At 36.8% G+C, this 18,686-nt stretch overlaps 1 protein-coding gene across 11 annotated transcripts in view; it reads left to right on the top strand.

Moving 5' to 3' along the window:
* Positions 1–18,686, top strand: part of LOC139970791 (ral GTPase-activating protein subunit alpha-1-like) — an 83,963-nt gene that overhangs the window by 38,118 nt on the left and 27,159 nt on the right. For 6 of the 11 annotated variants that reach the window (XM_071976791.1, XM_071976789.1, XM_071976788.1 and 3 more), the window contains 12 exons: positions 823–1,089; positions 1,790–1,910; positions 2,682–2,871; positions 3,559–3,667; positions 5,159–5,281; positions 6,138–6,333; positions 8,528–8,644; positions 10,565–10,675; positions 11,505–11,666; positions 12,387–12,473; positions 13,555–13,626; positions 15,207–15,272. In XM_071976791.1, coding sequence (XP_071832892.1) covers positions 823–1,089; positions 1,790–1,910; positions 2,682–2,871; positions 3,559–3,667; positions 5,159–5,281; positions 6,138–6,333; positions 8,528–8,644; positions 10,565–10,675; positions 11,505–11,666; positions 12,387–12,473; positions 13,555–13,626; positions 15,207–15,272 — 1,621 coding nt within the window. The remainder of the gene's footprint in view (positions 1–822; positions 1,090–1,789; positions 1,911–2,681; positions 2,872–3,558; positions 3,668–5,158; positions 5,282–6,137; positions 6,334–8,527; positions 8,645–10,564; positions 10,676–11,504; positions 11,667–12,386; positions 12,474–13,554; positions 13,627–15,206; positions 15,273–18,686) is intronic. The other 5 variants (XM_071976794.1, XM_071976793.1, XM_071976792.1 and 2 more) reach the window with 5 other exon arrangements.

Raw genomic sequence — 18,686 nt, 5'->3', positions numbered from 1 at the left:
ACTGTAATGAGAAAAAGTAAAAATTGTGATAGTTTGATAGTTTGTGTTGACAGGTGGCGGAAAGTGTGAATTAACAATGTATCACATAATTATGAACAGACCTTGCATACCGTGTGTGAAGTCCCTACTGAAGCAGCAACTTCAGAGGTTGAAGGTCGTCATGAAAATGCAGATAATTCACATTTAATTGATAAGAATACCAATTAATAACAATTAATAATCATTTTACATCCTTGTTTGCAGATAATTAACATATTCAAAAGATGGATCAATGATGAATTTTATTGTGTTCCCTTTGTAGAGAGTTTGCTGTTGAGTGTGCGCAAAAATGTAATATGAGATTTCTAATGTAATTTCATAACATTTACAATAATATATTGAGGGGGTGTATATGGTTAATGTCAAGCATATTGTATGCTCTTTTCATGCAAGTAATATATTCAGCAAGTTTTAAAGAGATATTAGAGAATTGTTGTGAGCATGAAAATGTAATTGTTGAATCAAGTGTGAACCTTGGTATGTACTTCTGTAATACTAAGTGAACAAAATTACGATGTGAAAATAGGTTCATTAGAAGATGAATTCATGATTCACAATAAAATAACTTTGATTGATGATGGTGTTTATGTACAATTTTTGTGTCTGCAAAAGGAAATAAAGAATCTCTTCTTTTGTCAAGTTCATGTTCGATCAAATTCAGACACAAGTGCCATGGGTTGCTCATTAAAACCAGTCTGTAATCGTAGTACATTGATTCGTCAACGCGAAGATCCTCTGTGGCGATTCTTAAAATGATGAGTGTTTGTATTTTTAATCTCGCAGCCTCCGACAGACGAGGAGAAACCTAGATTCATGTCAGAGCCTTCGCTCCAAGAGCCTCCTCCTCCCAGTGATACAAACACATCTCGGGAGAGTCTACCCCCACGGCAAGCGCCGAGCGAAGGGACCAAGGACTCCATCTCCATCGAAAGAGATGACAAAGAGGCAGCGAATGCTCTCCTAGAGGCCAACAAGGATTTAGGTGTCACTGATGTGGACAGCCCTCCTCTCCCTCAGCCGGACAAAACATTTGATAACTTAGAATTTCAGGTCTGTTCAAATGAATAATCATTGTAGCAACTAATAATGTAAGTCAACTTGTACACTTGATCTATCATTACAGCTTGATCCACTGTAAATCAAGCTTTTAACGCATTGTTGAGCCACAGTGCAATTTGATTCTTTGCAACAATTACTGTGAATAGCAGCGTGAAATATTGGCCAATGCGACAGACAATCCGTTCTAGAATATATGAAGAAAAAGAGAAAGAGAAAGTGATGTAAATCTCTAATCTTATAGTTTGTATGCCTGTATTATATTTCATGTAATGTTTTCTCTCCTTACTGCCCTGGATATATGAGAATATAATGATATTGGCACTGTTTGCTTACTTAATACCTAAAACAAGGATTAATAAAAGAAACCCCGGATAACCTCAATTTTCATTTCTTTCTTTGCTGTTAGAATTTACTTCACTGCTCCCTTCATACCTGCTCCCCGCACACTTCCACTTAACCAATACATGAATTTCCTTCTTTCTTGTCTCAGAAAGGGGCTAACATATTTGAGACTGCACCACCAGTGACCCGATTCTTTGTCATTCCCCCCCACTTTGTCTCCCTCCCCACCCCCTCTCCCCCCACCCTTTGTACCATGTGGAAGTCCTTGACTTGTTTGCTGGCTTGAGATTTGGTCGAATCAAATCAATTTTGATGAGATGGAATTTATTTTTTCTTGCTCCTTGTATAGGAGAATGAAGTCCAGGAAGGTGACCAACTGGAGGAGAACTCTAACGAAGACATAAGTTCCGCAACGACAGCTACCGTGTCCTTCAGCGATGAAATTAAGCAGTCCCTCCAACAAGAGTTTGGTAAATGAGTTATTTGGATTTCATCAATTAATTAGCATTGTCAATCCATTGAATGGGATGTGTATGCAGCTTTAACTAATTGTTGTTAGTAATTAATATTACAGGGTATTAAAGTGATAGCAAGTCCTGTTCAGGGGTGCAAATGTCAACAAAAGTGAAATGGGATTGAGAGCTTGGATGCCCTGACGATGTGGTAATTTTCACAGCCTCGGAAAGTAATGAATGATAACACGCCAGTTTGTGAAAGTGTATGACATATGTTTGGCGTTAACAGAATATAGCTGAAAGTAGCAGTCAGGCCTCTAGTGTGTAGTGGTACACTGAACCGAGTAGTAACTGATAGTAATGCGTGTGACATGTATGGTGTTGGTCACTCATCACCAAGTCAAAGGTTAGTGTCAGTGTCAAAGGTTACCAGGTCAAAGGTTACCGGGTTACTCTAGACACGGTATAGCGAGTGTGCAGATGTTGTGAGGACACAGGTAAGTGAAGAGCGAAGTAGAGTTTATATCAAATTAAGACAATACTGTATATGATTTTAACTTTTTGCAGTGAAATTATTTGGAAATGATATCTGTAGTCAATGTATTCAAACATGACAATAAATAAATATTTCTTTTTCATAAAAGTTTGCCTGTTTTTGTTAATAGTGTAAATGATGTAGTCAACTGTGTGTGGTAACCTCAAAACTTGTGTCCTTAAATGTCTACGGCAGTGGAATCTAAATTGATATCAGTGAGTGATGTTGAGGGCTTTTTCATTTCTTCTTAGATAAATGCAACGTCGAGGCCGGGATGCAGGCAACCACAAAGGTTTTCATCACCCACTCTGCTCATGTCTTCTTATATGAGCCCTTGGGGCAAGAAGAGAGGCAGGTCCGGGAACAAGTCAGTATATGTGAGGCAGTCCTAAACATGTACAAGAACATCGTTATGAAAGTAACAATGAACAAGGATACCTGGTAAGGAGACTGCGAGGTTTAGAAAAACTGGTCACCTTTGACCTCCAAGAGCCGTTATTCTCAAATTAATTCATTTTTGTGGGAGTTTTGTGTTGCTTTGCACTTGTTTTATTGTTGTGAGCTCTTTTTTGGTTTCCCGAAAGGGAAAAATAATGGAGTCACTCTTACCCGCCTTGCAAACTTGTGAGACAGCAGTGACTATAACATGGATCGGTAATTACTATTACGGTTGGATTCATCCAATACGGCAGCATACAGAAATGTTGTACTCAAAGCCAAAGTGAATTAATCATTTCACACATCCAGAGTTTATTCATGCTAGGTTCTAACGATATGAATTTCAGCAGCTATTGATGTCATTGGATGTGTTGAACTGACTTTTATATAAGTTTAAACCTTTCAAAATGTTCAGTGCTGGTTGTCTGTATTGATAAAATTACCAGGAAATCATTTGGATTTCAACAATTGCTGAAAGTACATACTTCTCAGAGATTGGTAGATTAGATCCAGCGAAGGTCATCGGACGTACCAGTCGGAGACAAGAAAGAAGAAACTTACTCATTGAACTCTATCTTGTTCTTGCGATGATGTCAACAGTGTGTTTTGCTTGCAGTTTTTTGCATGTCTTTTACTAAGGGAGAGGCAGAGAGACAGTTTTGTGTAATGTCATATTAATTTTCTTTACAGGGAACAATTGCTGAAAGTTCTTCTGAAAATTACACAGGGAGTCCTGGAGGGAGAGCCAAGTGAGGGAAGATTATCATTGGGGAAGCAGCTGGCCTCGTCCCTCTTCAAGGTATTGATGACCTTTCAAATGATGGTCCAGAGCAAAATTTATTTTTTTGACTGATAAAAGAGGAACATATTCCAAGCATCCCAGTGTAATTTGCTAACCATTCTTGCGTATGCATTTATCGAGGTATCGATAATAGAAATTGTCACAGATCGTAACGTAGGTAGACTTGAAGCAAACAGGTGTGATGTCATAGGTTGCGCACTGGCTGCAAAATAGTCTGGTCTCTTTACTTTTCACTTTATTGTTTTGACCGTGATTCCAACTTTACCCAACAAGGGAAAATGTATAAGTATTAACAAATATACCAGTGACTGTATTGTGCAATACAGTGCTCATATGGAGATGTATCCCTGTTATGAAGTAGGAGACACTGTCTCCAGGAATTGATTGCAAACTTCCACACAATGCTTAGAATGTGCTCCGCTTCCATCAGTCAAAAATTCAGTTTCCCATGGACCATCCTTTGTTAAATATGGAACAACCCGCATAATAACATTATCATATATTAGATATGCTAATAAGGAGAGTACCTCCAACAAAGGAAAGCGAACCACTCATTCCCCCCTGTAAAATAATACACTTTGGAAGTGACATCATTAAGTTGCTGTAGTTTCCATTGTGTAATGTAACGGTGCCTCCAGGGGTTGGAATCGTATCATTTTCATGTTGACAAGTAAACAGTTTTGCTTTGAAAACAATGTTAATTTTCAGGCAATGTTAAAATCTGATATGTTGGGTTAAAACTCTTTGTAGATGTCAGCTCTAGAAAAAAAAATGGAGTAAGCAACAAAGAACAAAGCTCACAACTCAAGCTCTTGTGGCCGTGTGACGTATCACTCTAATAAGCCTCCACACATTACCCTACTGATCACCGAACTGACTCACATTGACCCTTGTGACCTAGTTTTTTATTGTCGTTGGTCCTTTAATTCACATACAAGTTTGTTAACCTGTGACTGATCATACAGAAATGTCAAAAATATCAATGCTTCAGTGTTTTGACATCTAGGTTCTTTTATGTAATAATACGGTACACAAGATTATAGAGTATGTGTATTAAGCAACTGAAGGGCATATATTGTAGATGCTTAATAGTATGTTTGATTGATAATTACAATACCAAGTTGGTAGTCCGATAGAAGGAAATGTACCAGAAATTACTCACAAAAGTTCTACTTGGGAACAGAGTTTTGTTTTCAAAGACTTGGAATGAAAGCAAAGTTTTTGATTTTGCTGTATGAATCTTTTCATCTTCATCATATTATATATCGGTATTATAAATCTGTCAATAATCACATTCAGTAATTATTGTCTTTACGGATTCCACTTTCTCGGTTTCATCATACCGGCATCTTTTCGTGACTATATAGTAGTAAGAATTACTTTTACCTTTTTTTTTTTTTTTTCCTGTTTTGAAAATTTAAGATATACCCATCTGTCGGTAATCTCACACACTAATTAATTCTGTTTTACTGTCTCCCATGTTTTTAGACTCTCATTATTACTTGGATCAAAGCTAACCTGGAAATCCAGGTCTCAGTGGAGTTGTGGGATGACTTTCTACATGTTCTTTCATCGTTGACACATTGGGAGGAGCTAATCAAGGAATGGGCGGTAAGTGTCTGAATGAAGTATTAATGGTTAAACGACATAAACACAAACAACTTCTTGCAGTTTTGGAAATATTCATATGTATCTTGTACAAGGTATTTCTTAACAAATTTTGCAGTTTATGTTAAAAATTGACCAGTTTATGTTAAGACTTTTTAACAAGCAATTTTCTTGCTTGGATTCATTAAGAGGCATTGTGCAAAACGTTTTTGTCAAGGATTTTCTTTCTATTACCATGTTAAAGATAAAAACAATATACAACATCGTCTATCACTGCTATAGTTAAAAGATGTATGGTAATCAAAATCTAACAACATAATTTGTCAGTACTTCATTGAACACTCAACTTCATGAAATTCCCATGAAGGTTAAATTTCAAATACGTCATGGTCTCTTTTAGTTGTGCACCAATATTCTTGCTATAAACATTTGCCGATAACCAATATTTCAACTCATACTATCAGCGGATACCAATTCGATACCGCTAATAATAATACAAAATAAAGAACTGTAGCCTAACATTAGCCCATATCTGTGTAAAGTTCATCTTCATTTCATCCCTGCTTATTCAATGTTGTTTCTTAATACTACATTCTTAACATGACTGAATTCTAGTGATTTGTTTTGATGGAGCGGTATCGGTCGGGAACTCCCATCCGAAAATGACGCAACTATTACCGATAACGATATCAGACCGACATCACTGATATCGGTTGATACCGATAATGCAAGCCAAAAACCGGTACCATACTAGTCTCTCTTTACAGAACATTGCAGTAGTCATTTGGATCAAATCTTGTGGCAAGCATCGTGATATTACATTGTCGATACACTCTCGATTATGATTATTCTTTATCAGAAAACCATGGACACCTTGACTAAAATGCTTGCCAAGAAGGTGTATGGACTCGACTTGAGCAACCTTCCATTGGACAAGCTGGAGGAGAAACGGAAGAAGAGGTTGCTAGGATCCAAGACCGAGAAACGGGAACAAAAGCCACACCCGAGGTCATTCTCGACAGGGTGGGGTAGAAGTGACTCTACATCGCCTCAGGGTGAGAATAAGTCAACATTTTCTCCATGCGATGATCTTTTATCATTTTACCATTATACCTGAATTTAAGTTGAAGTAGTCTCTCTCAGAAGAGTGTTCTCTTTCTGAGATAATTCTTGGATCCAGGGATGACATTTTCCTTCAAAACTGAAGTTTTCATAAAAAACATTTGGGTAATAAAGAAGAGTCAGTGGTCAAACTATTGTGAGACTCAAATGGTTTTACTTATTCTTCAAGTCAGTTGCCATAGCGATGGTGCCATTACACTGTGTACTTGGTAGCTGTTTGAGATTTTTAATAGTCAGGTTTGGAATTCCAAGAGCAGTAACCGTTCAATGAGTATTATCATCTGAGCTGCAAGAGAAACCGATTTGAGCATCACCTGTGGTAGTAACGGTCTCAAGAAGCATTTTATCGGTGTTATTAGTTTTAATCCATTGCATGCTTTACATTCAGTCATGTCAACATTTTATACATGGCTTGTGTAAGCTTTGTTATTGGTGATGGTAGTATATACACATTCACTCATACATCACCAAATCAAGGAAGGTCGACACATCTGAAATACATCACATGACAAGAAAAGACCAGAAAAACTCACCTGCTGCCCCCCAGCCCCCCCCACTTTTTACTTTTTCCCTCCCACTTAACAACTTCCTTGGTAACATTCATGTTCATAACATAGAGCATTGTTGTGATAGCTATGCGAGTGTTACAAAGTCACATTTTAAAAATGTTTATCTTGCCCTTCAGCTATTCCCTATCTCATTTTATTTAACAAATGTTAACATTTCATGAGAGGGGATTCCAGGATCTTAAAAGGGAGGAGGTGTAGCCACTCCCAAAGGGGGAAAATATTTTTTAAAATTGGGACATTTTAGAAGCCAAATGGTTCGTTCTGAGGCATATGTCGGCTATAAAATAAGTCTATAGTTAAGTCTGTGTGAAAAAGGTCTTGTTGATTAAGTGCTCTCAGTTATTTGTGTGGGGTAGAAAAAAAGGGTGGGGGGAGTGAACACCTCCCCTTCCCCCAGGATCTGTCTCTGATATATGTCGTGAGTGGTACTATTAATTAGATGCTACCTAAAACTTAGATTACCGTAGGCTATTGAAACCAGACGAAGAGTGAAGGCAGCATGTCGTAATTAAAAAATGAAACCAAGACTACAGTTTCTGAGGTCAGTAGGTGAAGAGTCTAAATTATTTACTGACATTTACTGATAACGATAGTATTCCCCCGCCCCCCTCTCTTTGTTACTGTGAATGCTTGACACCACCTGGCATTATCTTTGACAATAATTCATTAACAGCAGCTTCTAGGTAGTGCTCATTTTCATTTTCATTCTAAAGAGGAAACAGAAACTAAGAATCGGGAAACACAGTTTCAAACGCTAATCAAGCAGGATGTATACACTCCATTTTCTTCTTTATAGTTGTTTAATACCTTTCTCAAAGCAATACCTTGCAACTGAGATGTAGTGTACATCGACTTAAGTAAAAATGTACAGGTTTTATATATTGCTCAAAATGTGGTCACAGATGATCAACCTATGCAAGGCAGCACTGAATAGTTAATGTTTCTAGCTACTATTGGGACCTAATGGATTAGGCTATCAACAGTCTAGTTCAACCATGCAGGTTAATTTATGAAAGAATACATGATTTCATTGATTGTTTGTGGGCAATTCCCCCCCCCCCACCCAAGTAGTCAAAGCAATTTCATTCATTATGGAACAATCAGAAATTCAGAATGTTAAAAGCAGCGACAAATAAACTGAGATGCTACTTTCCTTTGGGCATTAATTAGGATGAACAGCGAGTGTGTAGAGCATTGTTATGAAATTTTACATCACAATGGCAATCTCTGTATATTCATAGAGCATTGACTCTTGAGCACTAAAAATATCAATGATATCCTGAATAACTACCTTGAGTAAAAATTCAATTAAAATTATTTTAAATTAGAAATTTTAAGAGAAATTTGAATTTTTTAACAAGTCTCAATTCTTTTTTATTTTGTTAGTTTTTAAAATAGTCTAAGGTTAGCAAAGTTCCGAGAAAATAAAACTCATATTTTACATGATACACCACCTCTTTGAATGTTTCATCACAAGCTTTATTCACAAACCCTACATTCGCTCTGGTCACCATGCTTCTTTATATATACTCCCTGCTATATTCCATCATTTATCCAGAAGATATGAGGAGGTTGAGAATCGAAAGTGCCAACCTGGATTCTCACATAGAGACGACCGAGGACGATGGCACTGCGACCATCAAGCTTAAAGACCTTGCAAAACTGGTGGAGAATGGTGAGTCGGGTTGGACCAGAGAAAATGGGAATAGCTAGTCAGGGAAAGTAGATTTTAAGTATGATGGTCACTCTTTTGTGTCAGAGGATATTAAAGTACTAGTGAGGGATCCTTAATAAGAAGAGAAAGATTGAGTCTATAGGGATAAATAATGATGGAGTACAGTAATTACTCACTAATGCATATTGCCGTTGGTCCTGATCTGAATGAATGAATGAGTGTTGTTTATTAAAAAAAAACGGCTGCCATTTTTAGTGCCCTACCAGAGGATTGATGGAACCTCTACAGTGAGTTCGGTGTAAATATGTATTTGCACGAATGTTTGCATATGTGTGTGCAGGAGTTTGTGTGAGTATATGTATATATGTGTATACATAAATATATATTTATTTATTTGAAACGGCAACAAGCTTGGAAAATCCAGAACAGTATGAAAAAAGACTTCCAGCCTCTCCTGGGATTAAAACCCAGGCTCCTGCTCTGTATGCAGCATGAACCGACACATCAATTAGGGAACTGCTGTTTGAACAAACACCTAGAAGGGGGGGACAAATTTTTTAAATGGGGGACATCTAGTTGTCCCCCAATTGCGTGTATATTCGTGTGTATGTATGTATGTTAAGTGCTTTTATATAGGATTCTATACAGTGTAAGTATAGCACCTGTCAGATAAAATATAGTAATAATGCTAGCAGTATCCGTATGTTGTCTTCTGGTCAAGTTCAGTTATGTAATCTTTCAGTTAAATTATGATAGGAGAGACAGTGATAATATGTAAATACTGTCTGTCCTCTGTCTGTTTAAACTGTCTGTTAGTATGCACATTGTGGGGATGCCATGGTTGCATGTTTTCATAGCCACAAAACCTATAATGGTATTACCGTTTCTAATTTAATCTTGGTTTTAAGACATAATCTTTCATTTCTTCTTCTTCTTCATATTTTAGCTTTTATTTTATAGTTGGTTTTTGCTTTTTATTCTGTCAGTCACCATTTTACACTTTAATCATGAATGAAAACTATCATACAGAACTAGTTAAATTAATTGTTTTTCATTTTTTTGAAAAATGATGTGAATTCAATTCATGGATTTATTATTTTCACAAGGAGACAACTTCTTAGCAAAGCTACAAATTAAAATCATAATTCATGCTATCATCGATTTTAATGTCAGAGTTTCATGTTCAGAAAGGTCAATGCTGATCATATTTCAAATTTAATGCTTTTTGTCACTCCAAACATTTCAGTACTGAATGTTGCTTCCTTGACCCTTCATTGCTTTTAAAACAAGTGTCCTCTTCTGCTAATCTTCTCCTGATTTTGAGCAATGGTTGGTATCATAGTTCGAAATTCTGAATTTTGCAAAGTTGTGAATTTAACTCAAGTCTGATATTAGCCATAGTATACTTGAAATGACTTTCCTAAGACAGCTCTTTGTTTGCTTAAGATGTTGTAACAACTGAGAGCTGTTGAATACTGTTTGATACTACCTAGCAATGATTCTTTCATACAAGGAAGAACTGTACAATCTCTATTACACGTTAGACGTTTATTAAAGAGTAGTACCTCCTAAGAAAGAATGACATATTTTAAATTATAGAATACAGGTCACGCTTTGCCATAACAAAATTTACATATCTGAATATAAAATACTTTTACTACATGCTAATCTTGTCAGGGTTTTTGGACTTTCAGTGAAGGAGTGGGTACACAGGTTCACTTGAAGAAATGATATGATGTAACCAGAAGCAAAGTGTTGTAATATGTCATGAGAAATTTCTGAAGATTGTTGTTTTAGGGAATATTGGAATGTTCTATTCATATAACATGAAATTTTATTTAACCAACCCCAGAGATTTTTTTTATTTTTGCTATCTATTTGACTGCCTTTAAAACTTGATGATTTGGGTTATTTCTACAGGTTCAGAGACCGATCTGTATCCTACATTAACCAGACAACGTTCCATGACGGTGGATCCTGCGTACGGTAACAGCGTAATGAGAACTGCACAGCTAATAGGCGAACAATCAGGTGAGGGATCCCATCATTCTAAAGGGGGGGGGGAAGGGGGTGGTGGGAGAGGGTGTTATAAACTCCTTTAGGAATCAAATTTTTTTGAAATATTTGACTTGCTTATTTTGAAAACCCTTTCCTCCTTGAGGAACAAGCAAACTGTTCATAATTATTGATTTGAAGTATAAGGCAGATATTGTCTTAAAGAGGTATTTGTGTTTTAATAGCAAATACAGCAGTTGATATTGACGGGCAAATTTGCAAAACAAATTTTGAAAGATCACAGCGACTATTGGGCTAGAATGGGAAACCTCAGTTAGTTCAGTGCCATTGATTCCTAGAAATCCTTTGTATTATCCACTATTTAAGAAATAAGTTACCCATTTACCTTTGCACTATCCACTATTTAAGAAATAAGTTACCCATCTACCTTTGCACTATCCACTATTTAAGAAATAAGTTACCCATCTACCTTTGTATTATCCACTATTATGAAATAAGTTACCCATCTACCTTTGTACTATCCACTATTTAAGAAATAAGTTACCAATTTACCTTTGCACTATCCACTATTTAAGAAATAAATTACCCATTTACCTATGTACTATCCACTATTTAAGAAATAAGTTACCAATCTACCTTTGTACTATCCACTATTTAAGAAATTAATTACCCATTTACCTATGTACTATCCACTATTTAAGAAATAAGTTACCCATCTACCACTTGAAGCAGAAGGTTGTAAAACTGGATGTTGGTTGTGGCTGAATGGTATTGCAATCATTTATATATACTGCCCCCAACTTGCAAAGACACCAATGGAAGTCTCGTCTTTCCTGGTCCGCAGAAGCTCTCCACTCGTCCTTCCCTACTCTGAGGGGTCAAAGGTCATCCACTGAGGATCCCGGAGGGGGCATCAACGCCGAAGAGAATTCGGCGGTAAATCTCCAATTCATGAGGAGCAGCAGCGCCGGCGATATACTGGAAGCAGTCTCGTTCATAAAAGATGGTAAGATGGAAGGAATTGAGGTCCTTTTTGAGGTTAAACTCTGGGATTTGGGGAATGTCTTGCAGGTGTTAATTTGTGTCATGATTCTAACTCTGAGGAATTCTTTGCTCATAAGTTTCTCAATTTTGGTGAGTGAGTCGCCTGGCTCCATATCGGACTTGATCTCATCCTCGATAGGACAGATTTCCAAATTATTTTATTCCCCGTATTTCATGAATTATTTGGTAAGATTTGGAAATATTGAAGTACAGTTTGCAAGATTTTCTTGCTTGTCCCTCCTTCAATATCACTTTGCACATTTGGTAGTTTGGACATCATGACGTACCTTTCATCATTTTATATACATATATATATATTTTCATTATTTTTGTCATATGTTATTCATTGGTATTCTAATTTCTCTCTGTTTTGCTATATTAACTGTATAAATTCCTCACCCATGATAGCTTCTAACATTTGCAAGAGGACTTGTCTCAAACAAGTTTCTGAAGTTGGAAACTTGTTGTGACCAAAAAAACTTCAGCCTTCACCGACAGGATGTAAATATCTACTAACAATCATTTTTTTTTGTCATATAATAATCACAGTGCAATCTATACATCACTGACAAATAATGCTCATTTTTTTTGGTTTTCCCATTCGCAGTTTAAAATATATCATAAATATAAAGCTCAGTGCCATCACTTCATATCCTAACCGCTTTAATTTTATGTTATTTAGAGCCCAAACATGAACCTGCTCAAAAAACCTTGCCAAAATCCACCACCTTCCCTCCAGTTAATCGAGAATCCGTGCAGTCTCAAGCAGGTAAGGTTGTATTGCGGGTTTTTTAAGATAACCATCTCTCCTGAAGCAGCATCTGCAGATGGGCTGAATTTCCTTTCGTCCAATCGTTAAAGCTCTATAGTGTCACATGACTAATTATGTATTCATTTTGTAACTCATCACTGCACTCCCTCCCTCTTTCTCTCTTTATATATATATATATATATATGTAACTGTGTATGTACATGGTCTTCATAAGTTCATTCATCTTTATATTTTGTCCTCACCAGGGGCACAACCATGTATATTATTGACAGACCTTAGGCCCCACCCCCCCCTCCTTTACCTACCCCACTGGCAGAGAGAATGTCACAAAACTTTGAAGTGTACAATACTTAAATATATAACATTTATTAGTGTGGTACAACCTAAACAGTGAAAAATTCTTCAACATTATTACAAAAGTTGCATCATATATGGCACCATATTGCATGTAAGCACCCTCCAGTTGTCCAAAAATATTTACAAAGGGGAGGGGACACTTCTCCCAATCGACTCCTCCCCTGGATGACATGACATCTTGCCCCCTCTCCCACCCCCACTCCCCATGCCAAGTAAAGGTAGTTCCTCCCTCTTTTGTACAAACTGCCTGACTGAATGTATGACAGTAAAGAATGTTAACAATTTGTCATTGCTATAGCAACAGCAATAGATATAGAATGTTTGAGAGATATGAACAGTGTGTACTGAGAAACATTGTATGCCAAGTAAGGGGAAGGGAAAAAGTATTAACTTGTGATACATAGCCAAAATGACACTGGCAATTGCTTTTGACGATTAGCCAACCACAGTCGTAACGATTTCATTCCGTTTCAATGTTTGCGACTGAATCTATGCAAATTACACCTGTTATCAACCGTGTGGAAGTTAGCTGGACTTTTGATCTCTGCCTATTAAAAGCTATCGGTTTGTTCCCTTTATTCTCTCTGGGGCAAAGTAAATCATTTCTTTGATCAGTTTAGGTTGTATTTTTAAGAGTCTCACTGTTATGGATGTCACTGTTTACATAATCATTATCCCACCACTGCACCTATTTTTATCACCCCCTATTACCACTTTTCAGATCCCCCTAAGGACCCCTTACCCAAGTCTACCACCTTCCCACCCAGCCATCAGAATGAGGTACCTCTAACAGGTAAAAAGAAAGAAGCATGGCCTTTCTTTGTCTGAACCCTCTCTAGTCCAGCTTCCTTCACCCTAGCATGCTTCAGTGTACACCTAGCTCTGTCCTGTTTTCATATTCATTTTAAATTTTTCCTTTCTTTTACTGTCTACTATGATACGGTGGATTGAAACATTATATGGTTTAAAATGCAATGCAGCTTCCATTCGACTATAAATCTGATCCCTACAGACTCATAATTTTTTTTTACCAACATTCTTTATACGAATGAGATCCTTTGTTAATAATGAACGTACGTTCTTAACTTGCCTTGTTTGCATTAAATTATACTGTTCACTGTTATCTTTACATCAAACATATTATTTGAAAGAAGGTAAGAGAAGTATGATACCTTTTATAACTATATCTAAAATATTAAATATTTGTAAAGTGCTGTACATTTTCTATAATTGTGGGAATTGGTACAAACCAAACATCAGGATCAACCTAGACCTACCACACATTCCCAGTAGCAGTTACCTAGCCTAGCCTCCTCTGTTTTAATATAGAACTCAAATGTCATTTAATACTTCTACTGGGGCTGACTACAGGCAATTAATGCCCCACAATAAGGGGGGAATGTTTTTATGATAGATTTTGAGTGAATCTGGCTTAAAGTGGAACATACTTATGATAGATAACTGGTCAGCTATTCTAAATCAAAAAGGTACAGTCCGATTGATCATATTCCCCTCTCAGCAATCAATCTGCCATATTAATATAATTTATACAATGTATCTTAGAAAGTGGTTGTTTCCGGGGGATACAAGTATATTTTATCGATACAATGACAAAGGTTTGGTCATTTGTAAATGTGACAGTCTGTTGAGATCATGTCGGGCAGGCAGTAACTGCATGGTGTTTCATTTCATTCTTCGTTATCGTACCTCGTCTGTAGCACGTCATCTAGATGGTCTTGCATGTCAGTATCATTTTATTCATCAATATTTGCCAGTCCTCTCTTTTCAATATTCTTTGTATTACCATCGTCAACAGCAGTCATTTCTCTACGCTGTAAGATTTCTATTCTCGACTTCACTTCGTTGTTTGTTTATGTTTCTCTCCCGGACTGAGATGATGTAAGGGAATTTCAAACAAGGTTTGTTCTGTATATAAATCTCAGCTGAGGAGGTAACAGTGAAATTACTCATTCATGACTATAAAAAGAGGACAAAATGAGAAAAACAGGAATATATCTGTCATCATTATTACTAGGAAAACAAATGGCAAGATCTTGTGTTTTAGATCGTTTAAGATTTCGCTTTTTTTTTGCTTTGACCGTTCCTAGTCGGGGGATTGAAGCTGCTTGGCTTGAATATAGGGAGGAAGGGGAAGGGTGAAGGTTGATGCATATGTGGGTACTTCTTCAGACTACCAGATGCCTTCTTGTTTATATTTAATGTGATTTTAAACGATAGATTTGCTCAGTACTAATCATTAACCAAGTGATACTTTGGTCCTCTGCATCTATTTTACTAATTGGCACATATAAAATCCAGTCCAAGAAACACAAAATCCTCAGCATTGATTATGTTTCCTTACGTATCTTAAAGGATGTTTTTGGCCAACTGTTGCCTGGCTTTTGGCCTCTATAGAAGGGAGAGCTGTTCACTTTGGATGTAAGTTGAAGCACCGTTACGAAACCCAATGCATGCGTCACCAAGGCCCGTTATGCTATGGGAAACATCATTTATTCTTGCATTCGGCATATATATTTTTTTGTATCAATTCTGTTTGTTTCTGGCCATGACCTGAAGCATGGTACATCATGCACAAGTCAGTTTTAACCACCAAGGTACATCTTTGCAGTGTCGTTGAAGTCCTTGATACTTCTTAATATTTTGTTTTCTTTTTTTGTGGCCATTTTTGTGTCACATTTGGTGTGAACTTGAAACAGGAAGTTGAATTCATTTAGAGTATATTCTGCTTTTTGGTGGAGTGGAGTACTTCTGCAAGAGTTAGTCATGTTGGCTTTTAACGGTTAATTTTAACTACCTTGTCAACTACTATGCCAACAGCAATTGTCATCCCTGAAACATTGATGTTTCTGTAAGAGTCTGGTTTAACAGGTTAGAGGATTAAAATGTTGAAAAAAACTCAAAATAATTTTGTTTAACTGGTAAAATATTTATCCATTAAAGCATGCAAAAATCGTCCGGCAATGCAGCCGACCACTTAAGAGGCACCATCTAGCATGGAACCAAGAATATTAGCAGTAGAAATCAAACTTTTAAAAGGTTAAATATTGCTTTTGTTTTAAAGACCAGCAACACTGCTTGAAAGATTTCCTTGGCTATGAAAATCATCGTTCCTTAGATACTGCCAATTTTTTTTTTTTTTTTTTGCAGATTGTTTCAGAGGTTTATTTTAATAATGTAACCAATTGTTAAAATTATGTTGAAATTGCAAGTGTTGAGAGAGTGATGTTCATTGCTTCCAGAATACTTTGTATCTTCCTCCCCCCCACCCCCAAAGTATTATTCCTTTCTTCCTTCCTCTTATAAAATTGATAACAACTTCCCATGCATGTCATATAGTTCCTTGTTTACTTCAATTTTTTCCTGTTTATGTTTATTTCAATTCTGTTTGAGAGATTGGGATGGTAGAGGTTATATTCAGGAAAGGTGCTCGGGAGGTTTTGGTATTTATTGGTTGCATTTCATTCATTTTCCTGTAGAAAAATTATAACATTAAAAAATTTCCTGGGTTCAGTATATATCTGTGAAGTTTTAATCCATAAGTGTTCATTGGTCGATAAATTGAAAATGTTGCCAAGGCAACTTTAAACACTAAAAACATGGCAATTTTTGGAATAGTTTTGGACTAACTTTACTATATTCACCCTTTCACGTTTCGGACTGTTCTTATTTTCAGTGCATGGTTTTTCTTCTCTTGCATGGACCTAAAGATATCCCACTTTGTTTGTGTTTAATCTTTCCTCACTAAAACAAGGAATTTTCCTCAAAACTCTACTCAATTGCCAAGGAGGTCTTTGATAAACACGCAGTAGAATTTTAAATGGAAGAATAAGGACTGATTTTGTCTTTGGTTTTGTTTGATTTGCACTTTAATAGCAGCTTCAACCTAGATGCCTTTAATTGCATGAAACAATGAAGGAGTAGTTAGAGGAAGAGAATATTGTGTGGTCAGTGTCAGGAGGATTTGACTTGGGATAAATATCAGTTTTGACAATCTCCATTTTTAGGAATTTGTCGCTGGAAACATCTGGTCTGAAGATGTCGGTTCAGGAATTCTCCATGTGGGAAATGATTGGTTAGGATTCGTCCTTAAAAAGTGATAAGTTTGAGGTGATCAATGTGGACACGATCAGTTTGACAATGATCAGCTCTGGGTTGTCCGATCAGTCTGGGATGATGTTCAATCTTGAGATTTTTGTTTGAGGTAGATCAGCCTAGGGATCATCAAGCTGGAAGTGATCTGTATTAAGATTAGTGAGATCAGTACTGGATGATCTGTTTGACTGATCTGCAAGAGGTTGTCAGAGAACTGAAGGTTGAAGTGAATGAGATGTTCAATCTGGGGATTTTGTACAGGTAGATCAGTCTGGGGATCATCAATCTGGAAGCAATCTGTATTGAGATAAGTGTAATCCGTACTGGATGATCTGTGTGACAGTGATCTGTAAGAGGTCAGTGCAATGAGGATTGATGTGAATTTATCGAGATGTTCAATCTTGGGATTTTTTACAGGTAGATCAGTCTGGAAATCGTGAATCTAGAAATAATCTGTATTGAGATTAGTGTGATCAGTACTGGATAATCTGTTTGACGGTGATCTGCAAGAGGTTGTCAGATTACTCAGGAGTGACCTGAATGTGTTGAGATGTTCAATCTGGGGATTTTGTACAGGTCGATCAGTCTGGGGATTGTGAATCTGGAAACGATTTGTTTTGGGGGGGGGGGGGATGATTAGTCTGGATGTAATTACTGTGTAGATGATCATATGATGGCTGGCTGATCAATATGATCAGTACTGGATGATCTGTTTGATAATAACAGAGATGCCAACCAGTACGATTTTATTGTATTTAGTACTATAAAACAAGTGAAATACGATAATACGATATTGCCTCTTGAAATACGATTTTTCATCTTTCCAAAAAAAAAAAGGGTTTTTTTTTTCTTTTTTTTCTTTTTAAGGAAGCGGTATCGCATAGAAACATGTACAAGAAACCCCCGAAACCCCGACAAACACGTTGAACAACGAGCCTACATGGGCGGGAAGTACGCGGAATTGGCAGCTTTACAATTTCCTCATTAAATGTTAATGAAAAAGCAAACATTTTACTTGCCCGTTCTTACCAGTAAAACATTTTCATGACATTTTACTGGCCCGGGGCCAACGGGCCAGTGGTAGTGTCAAGTTTTCGTGAAAATCTGATTTTTCTCTCCAAAATCTGATTTTTTTTAGGATATTCAGTCTGTTTTTTTGTGTCAAGAGGTTGGCATCTCTGTAATAATCTACAAGAGGTCAGAATCACTCAGGGGTGATGTGAATGTATTGGTGAGATGTTCAATCTTGGTATTTTGTGTGGGGTCGACCAGCCTGTGGATCATTATTAAGTCTCAAAGCGATATGTATTGGGATGATCGGAATAAGAGCAAACTTGACTGAATCTTTACTGTGGTAGAATCTACAGGAGCTTTCTATATTTAAGTTGGGGCATTCCATGTTTTTTCATTCACTGTGTGTATCTCTGCATAAACAGAACAAATATTGCAGTCGTTTACACCTAGATAATTTGAATAATCAATCATTTATAATTTTGTAAAATATCTCGTACGGTGAAGGATTTGTCTGATAATGTTTCATTTAATTTTTTTATCAAAGTGTGCTCATGGACTAATAATAACTCATATTTAATTGCAGTGATGCATTCGTGTTTAATGCATGTGAGCATTGCAGAGTACTCTTTGAGTAATGTAAGGGGGCGGGTCCAAGAGTTTAAACAAGAGGGGGGATGTGCCCATGGGATCGTTGAAGGGAGACCCGGAGATCCTCCGCCAAAAAAA

This window comes from Apostichopus japonicus, chromosome 8, assembly GCF_037975245.1.
Source record: "Apostichopus japonicus isolate 1M-3 chromosome 8, ASM3797524v1, whole genome shotgun sequence".
NCBI classification, from domain to species: Eukaryota; Metazoa; Echinodermata; class Holothuroidea; order Aspidochirotida; family Stichopodidae; genus Apostichopus; species Apostichopus japonicus.
Note: the sequence above shows the minus strand (reverse complement) of the source record. Positions and strands in the feature narration are given on the sequence as shown.